This window comes from Cebus imitator, unplaced genomic scaffold, assembly GCF_001604975.1.
Source record: "Cebus imitator isolate Cc_AM_T3 unplaced genomic scaffold, Cebus_imitator-1.0 Scaffold814, whole genome shotgun sequence".
NCBI classification, from domain to species: domain Eukaryota; kingdom Metazoa; phylum Chordata; class Mammalia; order Primates; family Cebidae; genus Cebus; species Cebus imitator.
The window spans coordinates 213,026-223,456 of NW_016108129.1; the positions used below are offsets into that span (position 1 = coordinate 213,026).

Sequence of the window (10,431 nt, forward strand, 5' to 3'; positions counted from 1 at the left end):
TGCTTTCTTCTGAGCCTTTTATCCCAGCAGCCTGTTTCCATCTCGCCTGGGCTTGTGTACAGGAAAGGTTTACTGAGCAGGCTTGGGGTGTTCAAACCCTGAACATTCCTGAAAATGTCCTTTCTCAAGCCAGATCCACATTCGTCTCCTGGGAGATGATATCTGCTTTTCTGGCATACTCCTCCTGGTAACATTTTTGAAACCACTTTATTAAGGTAAGGTTTACATCTATGAAACAATACATTATTTAACATGCTTACCTCATTGAGTTTGGAGTAAGTGTATACCTGCAAAGTTATTATCACGGTCAAGGTTGTAACAACAGCAATCACTTCTAAAACATTCCTGTATTCCTATTATTATTATTATTTAAAAAGTATTTGTGTGTGTTTGTATATCCTGGGTACACTGTATCCTAGCTGTTTCCATAATGGCTTATGCTGAGTGCCAATCATTGCTGAAGGAGCTCTTGTCTGAACGCTGGAGGTGAGGTATGCGGGTGCCACACACATCTGTGAGGGGCCCCAATAAACAGCACTGGGCACCAGCAATCAGGTGAGCTTCCCTGTGAACAATGCCTCACATGTGCTGTCATTCATCACCTCTGGGAGAATTGGAGACAAGAGACTCCTCAGGGAAAGAACACCTGGGAGCTCGTGCCTGGATTCTCAGAACCTTCCTCCTGGGGCCTTTGCTCATTAAAATTCATATTCCTCTGCTAGAATAAAGCTGTACCCGTGAGAATAACAGCTTGTCCTGACTCCTTTATTTCTACTGATTATGGGTCCTGAGGATGGTTTTGGGACACTCAACACAATTACATCAGAGATGAAAATTGCTAGAAAGACTCTGATGACTGACATATGGCTAGAGCATTGTTTATAATATCACAGGATGAGAAAGGATGGCATAAAAGACATTCAATGCCCGGATGGCTAAAGAATCACATGGCATGAGATGGTGTGTGCGATCCAGTAAGTAGCAGGAAGAAAAAGTAATCCATGGAAATTTGAAATGATAGACACAGCTCCCTAGGAGTTGATCCCTGAATAAGGAAAAGTAAAATAATTAAGATAAACCTGACTATGCAATTCATATCTATGATAGCTAACATAAAATAAAATGAAGCTGCATCCAGCTCTGCACTGTGCCCTGTGAGCCAAGGCTGCTGGACACCCATCCACCACTGAATACAGTTGCCCAGAAGAAAAACACACAACACACAGTAGCCACACAGAAGGTAGCCCAGGGGTTGGGCTGTGGAGGGAAATACACTAGAGAGCGAGAACAGGGAGGATAGTGTGGAAGAGTGGCATCATTTCGTGATACGATTAATATCATTAATCACTCTCATCAGAACATGAACAATATTAGCCAATGGATTGCGAGTGCCTGACATAGCAGATTCTCTTTGACTTTGTGTGCTGCAGAAGGGAGGGGCATGTCTGGGAGGATGCTGGGCCCAACAGCTCACAGCAGTAACACTGCAGATGACTTAAGCTGATCCCAGATTGTGTAAAGTTTCTCTGCCCTGAGGATGAGTCTGCTTTTCCCCTCTTCAAAATACAAAGTGGGCTGTGCAGATGGGGTGGCTGATGCTGCACATTCTGCATAACCTGCTGCTGGGAGTTTCCGTTGATGCTGACGGTCATTGCTTTGCCTGCACCTTACACAGGTCATGGCCTGTGCTGTGGTAAAGAGAAGTCCTTTTGCTTCTGCTCCCCTGGTACAATTCCTGTGGGCAACCTTGTAAATATTTTAGAACCTGTGTAGTTTGTGTCATCTTGGCTTTTCATTTGTCTCAAAAGATGCTAAGGAAATGAAAGTGGTTCACAAGAAAATGGGGCAGAAACAGGGGTTAGTTAAGGGCATCCTCGAAGCAATGTGGGTAACATAAAATAAAAGGTAAAGAATGAAAGAACTCAACAAGAAGGGGCTGGGGTTGACACAAAGGACTTAAACCACACTGCCAGGAGTGGGTGTAGCAATGGGAATCCCTTCAGGTCCATCAGCTTTTCAGAGACCTAAACAAGTTTCCCTATTCATGTTAAATTAGCAGAGTGTAAAATCTAGAAGACAAAATGACCAGGAAAGATGTGTGATTTTGCATGGGTGAAGGCCTGACAAGTTAATCAAGTTGAGGACTGTTGAGGGCCTGGGGTGGTCATGCCCTTGTTGGAGGCCCGGGCCATAATTACAGTCATGGGAAATTGCCGGGGAATAGAGGGTAGTTTTTTGGTTGTTCTTTTTATCAGGCATATGTGCATTTGAATTTTCTCTTCATGGCCTCTTCTGGCTCTGTTTCTAATTTTTAAATACACATAATTTCATCCAGATTTGCAACTTTCCTGGTGTCACAGAGAAGGGTGGAAGAAGGGAGGCCCTGGTATGGCTCTTCCAGTAGCACAGACAAGCGTGGGAGGGGCACGAAGGGGTGTAAGGAATTACTGAGACCTTATTCTGCCTCTCCCAGGAGGCGCAGGTTTGCCTTTTGTCTGCAATTGCATTTCTGGGTTATAAACCCTGTAGACTCTTCCCTTCAGGCCAGGGCATCAACTATGCAAATTGAAGTGTGGGCCCCCCACTTAAACCCAGGGATCCCCTCCACAGTGTGTCTCCCTCACCGCACAGCTGGGATCTCAGTGCTTCCTTTCCTGTCTTCCTCCAGGATGGGGTCAACCACTGTCCTCGCCCTCCTCCTGGCTGTTCTCCAAGGTCAGTCCTGCCCAGGGTTTGAGGTCACAGAGAAGAAGGGTTTGAGGGCACAGGGAGTCCCTGATTCAAATTTTGTGTCTCCCACACAGGTGTCTGTGCCGAGGTGCAGCTGGTGCAGTCTGGAGCAGAGGTGAAAAGGCCCGGGGAGTCTCTGAAGATCTCCTGTAAGGCTTCTGGATACAACTTTAACAGCTACTGGATCAGCTGGGTGCGACAGATGCCCGGGAAAGGCCTGGAGTGGATGGGGAGGATCTATCCTGGTGACTCTGATACAGAATACAGCCCGTCCTTCCAAGGCCAAGTCACCATCTCAGCCGACAAGTCCACCAGCACCGCCTACCTGCAGTGGAGCAGCCTGAAGGCCTCGGACGCTGCCACGTATTACTGTGCGAGAGACACAGTGTGAGAAACCAGCACTGAGCCCATCTAAAACCCTCCACAGGGCAGGTGCAGAGTGAGCTGCTAGAGACACCTCCCCAGTGCCCCCTTCTCCATTCCCCCCGGGGAGGAATCACTGGCTGTTTGTGTCCTCAGGAGCGAGAACTAGAGAACAACATGGGAGGGTTGGTAGCCCCTACGGCAACTGGATGGGGGACCTGCTCCTGGGAGTGGATTCTCTGAAGGGCTCCCACTGTGTGTTCTAGAAGGTTGTTCATGGCTTATATTACATGGTTAACATCAAAAGCCTGCCTAATAGGCAGCTGTCAAGCATGCCAGTCTTTTAATTAGTGAAGATTTTACACAGTTAATCATTGCTGGCTTGCTATTCTCCCTCCTATCCTCTCTCACTCCCTCCTTTTATTTTCTACTTACTTTTCCAAAATTATTTAATTCCTTTTTGAATTATTAGTATGTTCTCTTGTTTGGGTCGTTCTTAGTTGTCATTTTCCGTTTGATGATAAGTACTGAATAATTTATTTTTTGGCCAATTCGTAAGTATTTGGGTGTAATAAAGACTTCTTTTATAAAAATTTGATAAATTTAAATAAATAGATAAAATATAAAAGCATACAACCTATCACAACTTAACCATTAAGAAATAAAAAATCTGGGTCCGGTGTCGTGGCCCACGCCTGTAATCCCAGCAAACTGGGAGGCCAAGGCGGGTGGATCATCTGAGATCAGGAGTTTGAGATCAGTCTAGCCAACATGGCAAAACTCAGTCTCCACTAGAAATAGAAAAATTAGCTGAGAGTGGTGGCATTTGCCTGTAGTCTCAACTACTCAGGAGGCTGAGGCAGGATGTGGAGGTTCAACTGGTTGAATCCAGGAGGTGGAGGTTGCAGTAAGCCAAAATCAAGCAACTGCACTCCAGCCTGAATGACAGAGTGAGACTCTGTCTGAAAAAAATCTGAACAGACCAATGGTAAAGAGATTGAGTCAGCGATTTTTAAACCACCTCAAATCAAGGAAAAGTCAAGAACTTGATTGTTTCACTACTGAATTTCATAAAACATTTTAAAGACTAGAATCGTTACTCAAGTTTTCAACAAAATAAAGAGGAAGAAATACATCCAAGCTTATTTTGGAAGTTCTTATTTCCATAGCAAGGAAAAAACACTACAAATAAATAAAATTACAGGCCAATACCCCTGATTCTCATAGTTTCCAAAACTCTCAAGAATGATGACAAATAAAATTAAACAACATATTAACAACATGATTCACGATGAACAGGTTGGTTTATCTCTAGGATACAATGAAGTTTCAGCCTGCACAAATAAATGTGATATATCAAATTAAAATATTATAGGACTAAAACCATATGTCCATGTTAATAGATTCAAATAGATTTTCGACGAAATCCACAACACTGTCATTACTAAGTCTGAACAAATTATGCACAAAAGATATATACCTCAATACAGTGAAGGCCACAAATCACAAGCCCACACCTAACATTATACTCAGCGAGGAAAATTTTGTTTTCCTCTAAGACTAGAAACAAGACATGATGCTCAATATCACCAATATTACTCAACCTAGCACTGGGGCGTCTAGACAGAATAGATAGGCAATAATAAAAAATAGACGTCATTCACATAGTAATGAATAAATTTTAAATTTATTTTTATATATTATATGGTCTTATACAAATCTCTAACGTTTACACCCATGGGGGCTGCTGCTTTCCCTGCACACGGAGACTCAGAGCACAAACCTACCTGGCCCAGCCATCACCTGGCTTTGTGCAGCCACCTGTCCTGGTACCCTAACACAAAGGACGACATATTTTGGGAGGTACATGGCCACACCCACTGCCTGAGAAGCCATAGTACCCCACAGTCCTGGGAAACATAAGGCATGCAAAAACTCACTGCTAATTCAGCAGCTGATGCTCTTTTGCAAGCACCACGCCCAAGCAGGAGGCAAACCGACAATTCATCACAGTATCTTCTGTGAGAATAACACTGTACCGCAGAAGGAGAAAATGACTGTGTGATCCCAGTTATCAGCACTGCCTGCACCACTCTGGATGACCAGGAGATCCTGAGTCTGTCCATGTGACCAGTTCATTACTATCATAACCAATGTTCAAAAAGGTCAGCACACAAAAGCTATCAATATCCACGAAATTTGACAGTCTCCATCACTCCCTTGCCACCTGCATCAGACCTCGTCTGTGGCTCACTGCTGAAAAATGTGAGTACAGATTACATCACCAGATCCCTTGCAGACATTTCCCAACACCAGGCTGAAGTGTGCCAACTTCACTGGGCAGCTAGACCTAGAGAAGCCACAGCACTCACAGTAGTCTGGCTCCCAGGTTCTTCTACTTCTAGAGGAAGGGATTGCACCACATTGAGGGAACACTCCATAGGACAAGAGAATCTGGATGGCAGATCTTGAACCCAAGATTACTCCAATGGTGGGAAACTTCTTCTAGCAGAGGCACAGTTGCCCTGCTGGGCTCAGCAGGGAAAGTCTTCAGCTCTGTCAGAAAAGTCAGACAGCCCTGGCGCCTGTGAAGGGTCTTGAAGAAGAGGAGTCTTTCCCCCTTGTACACCACTGTAGACACTCTTGGGGCCTCATGTGGTCAGCATGGCTGTCACTATAGACAGCCTTTCTGGAACACATTATGGTGACTGCATCCCCACAGTAGGAGCACCCTCCAGGTTCAGGCTTGCATGAGACAGAGTCAGAATTCCTTTCTATTTGGCACATCAACATTTGTACAGTCGAAAAGACATGCCCATCTGTTATGAATAGCCGGAATCCTGGAACAGGAGTGTGTCTTAGAGGTGCATAACTTTCCTCCTGACATGGCAAGAGAGCTGAGGTGGCTCCAACCCTTCCTCTGATAAGACCTCAGTGTGACTCACTAAAAGCTCCTACAGATGCCTATATCAAAGCTGGGACTTCATTTACCCACCTGCTTTAGCCACAAGTGGTTTCTACACAGGGACAAGTCCCCCACTGGCCTGAAACCTGGACCATCAAACCAGTTAATAAATCACCGGTGGAAAAAAATAAATATGTGCATGCCACAGAGGAATGAGATAAGCTTTAAGAGACCTCTACCATTCTAATCCCATAGAAAATAGTGAACTTCCTCACACACTGAGATTTCTGCTGCAACCAATGCATAAGAAAGCCATCATGCAAAATCGCTCCATAAGCACGGATCTCTTACAGAGTCTTCACCCCTGTAAACACCAAAAACCAAATTAGGCTATAATTAATTATAAGAATTAAAGTCTCATCCTTAGGTGACAAATATATTTAAAAACAAACAAACAAAAACAGTCAAACCAAACATAAATTTAATAATAATTAGCAGATAGAGTCTACCAAAATGAGAGGAACTGAGAAAAATAATTTGGGTAACATGACAAAACAGGGTGCTGTTACATCTCAAAAAGGTCACACTAGCTCTCCAGCAATAAACCTTAAGCAAAATGAAGTCTTTAAAATACCAGATAAGAAATTCAAAATGTTGAATATTAAGCTCTTCAAGAAAATATCAGAAGAAGGTGAAAATCATCATAAAAATTTATAAAAGCAGTTCATAATATAAATAGAAATTTTATGGAGAGATAGATATCATAAAATCCAAGGAATTTGTAAAAATAAAAGACAAAATGCAAGAATTTAGTAAGGGAATTACAAAATGCCATGGAATAAAAATAGAATAGACAGACTAGAAAAGGAGAAGAAAAATGTAACAACAGACTTTAAAAAGTACAAAATAAAAAGAAAAAAGTTTTTAAAAAGTAGAAGAAAATAAGAAAAAAAAGTCGAAAGTCTATACCATTTTTGAAATAACCCAATCACACAAAAATATATTTACAAAGAATGAAAAGAAGTGAACAAAGTCTCCAGGAAACATAGAATTATGTAAAATGACCAAACCTAAGAATAATTGGTGTTGCTGAAGAAGAAGATAAATAATAAGCTCAGAAAACTTATTTGAGGGAATAATCGAGAAATACTTTCCTGGCCTGCCTAGATACCTCGATATCCAATTCCTAAAAGTTCAAGGAACTCCTGGGAAATTCATTGCAAAAATACCTTCACCAAGCATATAGTCATCCGGCTATCTAAAGTCAACATGAAGGAAGTAATCCTAAGAGCAGTAAAAGAAAACAAAGAAACCCATTAGAATAATGGCTGAGCTCTCAGCAAAAACTTCACAACCAGATGGATTAAAATTCTATCTACAAACTCCTTAAATAGAACAACTTTCAACCATGAATTTTGTATCCTGCCAAATTATTTGATAAGTAAAAAAGAAATAACATCATTTCAGATTGACAAATGCTGAGGGAATTTGTCACTACCAAAGCAGCAATACAAGAAATGTGACAATAAATTCTAAACCTTGAAACAAAAGCCCAATATACACATAAAAGGCATCTCTTAAAAGTTCAAAACTCACAGCGCCTGTAGAACAAAAACACAATGAAAAAAAGTAGCTAACAGCATGAAAAAGAGAACAGTAACTCACATCTAAATGTTCACATTGAACGTAAATGGCCTAAAAGTTCCACGTACAAAAACACAATGGCAGAATAGATTTTAAAATGACAATTAAAACATCTGATATCTTTAAGAGACTTGCCTAACACACAAAGATTTATATAAAAATTCAACAAGAAAATATTACTATACAAAATTTATATGCACCAAACACTGGAGGAAATAGATTCATAAAACAAGTACTAATAGACATCTTCAAGACAGAAAGTCAACAGTACTAATAGACATCTTCAAGACAGAAAGTCAACAGAGAAACAATGCACTTAAATGACTCACAGGGACAAATGGATGTAACAGATATTTACAGAACATTCTGTCCCAGATCTGCAGATTGTACCTTCTAATCATCACATGCAACATCCTACAAGAGATAACATATAACAGAAAAGCCACAAACAAGTCGATACATTTTTAAAACCACGAAATCACATCAAGTAACTTCAGACCACAGCAAAATAAAACTAAAAATCAACTCTCTAAGGAACCCTCAAAACTAAACGAATACATGGGAATAAAGAAATTAGCTCCTGAATAATATCTGGGTTAACAATGACATCAAGATGAACATTTAAAAATTATCTTAATTAAATGGTGATAATGAGACAAGCTATTGAAACCTCAAAAATACAACAAAAGCAGTGGTAAGAGAAAAGTTTATAGTAGCAACTGCTTACTTGAAAAAGTAAGAAAGAGCACAAATTGACAACCTAATGTCACACCTCAAGAAACTAGAGTAATAGGAACAAACTAAACATAGATCCAGAAGAATAAAAGAAATAACAAAGATCAGAGCAGACTAAACTAAATTCAAACAAAAAAATTTTAAAAATCAGTGAAACAAAAAGCTTGTCATTTGAAAAAACAAATTCACAGACAATTGCTAGAATAACAAAAGAAGACAAAGATCCAAATAAGCTCGATTAGAAATCAAACAGGACATTACAGTCTACACCACTAACATAAAAAATAATGTGAGACTACTATGTACACCTTCATGTGCACAATCTAGAAGACTTAGAGGAAATGGACAAATTTCCAGAAACCTACAACTCTCCTAGATTAAATTAAGAAGAAACAATAACTTTGAATAGATGAATTTAAAAAGTGAGATTGAATCAGTAATTTAAGAGTTGCCAACAATAGCAACAAGGAAATAGGACCAGGTGAATTCACAGTTGAATTCTATAAAAAAATCAAAGAAGAATTGCTAACAATTTTGCTGAAACTGTATTTTTTAATTTAGAAATAAAAGAATCTTCTCTAATGTGGGAGTTCAGTCAGGGTGGTGAAAAAAATATTAAGGGAGAAATATTAGAGAAAGTTATAGAATATAGTCTCAGGCCCTTTTGGAAGGCCAAAGGATTTTTTCTATAGTTCTTGGCTGAAGGTAGCCAGGGTCTCTTTGCAGGAGCCGGAGGCGCAAATAAAAAGGAATGTGAGTAGTTTATCTAGCTAGCTTGTTTACTCACGTGGTTCTAAAATTAATCTTTGATCATTCCATATGGCTCTCTTGGAGGGAGGTCAACCAGGGATATTACCCATTAATGGTGTTTGCCTGAGACTTGGAAACCTGTGTTAATCTTCTCTCTACTGGTGTTGGCTCAAGCCTTTGTCAATTAAACTTTACTAAATAAATACAATTCTCACTGGCTGCTCAAGGCCACTGGTCACAACTGTTTACAGCACTCTCCAGAGAGTCTGCAAGTGGCCACAGACACTCAGTCAAACTGGCAAAGCATAATATCTGTGTGTCAGTATACTTTATTCATCCATCGCTAAGTCAGGTTCTACAGCATATACCCCCATAGATGGTCACCCCAATACCCCAAATTATTCTATGAAGCTAGGATAACCCAGATACCAAAACTAGGAAAACACACACACACACACACACACACACACACACACACACACACAAACTTCAGATGAATTTTCCTTATAAATATAGACGCAAAACTACTCAAAAAATAATAGCTAACCAAGTCCAACAGCACATCAGAAAGATAATTCATCATGATCAAGTGGGATTCATCTCGGAAATACAGGGATTATTTAAACATACACAAGTCAATAAATGTAATACATCACATAAACTGAATGAAAAACCATACCATAATCTCAATAAATTCAGTAAAGCAATCAACAAAACACAGCAGTTTTTAATGATAAAATCTCTAAATAAATTAGACATAGAAGGAACCTATCTCAAAATAATAAAAGATACATGTGAAAAACCCACAGCCAACATCATGCTGAATGGGAAAATGTTAAAAGCATCCCTCTGAGGACACAAAAAATCCAAGAATGCCCATATTCAACAATTCTACTCAACATAGTTCTAGAAGTTCTAGACAAAGCAATTAGGAGAAAAAAATAAAGGACGTCCAAATTGAAAAGGAGAAAGTCAAACTGTCACTGTCGATAGATGTAGTGATTATATGCCTAGAAAATCCTAGCCTTCTCCAAAATACTGTTAGTTTTAATAAATAAATTCAGTTAAGTTTCAGGCTACAAAATAAATGTACACAACTTAGTAGCACTGTGGTACATCAACAACAACAGAGTTGAGAATCAAATCAAGTATTCCATCTCTTTTACAGCAGCTGGAAAAAGATAGAACTTTTAAGAATATAATTAAATAAAAAGGTAAAGGATTTCCCGAAGGAGAAGTACAACACGCTGCTGAAAATATCATAGCTGACAGAAACAAATGGAAATGCATCCCATGCTCATGGA

The 10,431-nt window shown here is 40.0% G+C and overlaps 1 gene segment (V, D, J or C); it reads left to right on the forward strand.

Annotated features, from left to right (window-relative positions):
* The first annotated feature begins 2,629 nt into the window (after positions 1-2,629).
* LOC108297561 lies at positions 2,630-3,678 on the forward strand. The segment is given in 2 exon segments: positions 2,630-2,715; positions 2,805-3,678. Coding segments are annotated over 2 exon segments (363 nt in total).
* The last annotated feature ends 6,753 nt before the right edge of the window (positions 3,679-10,431 follow it).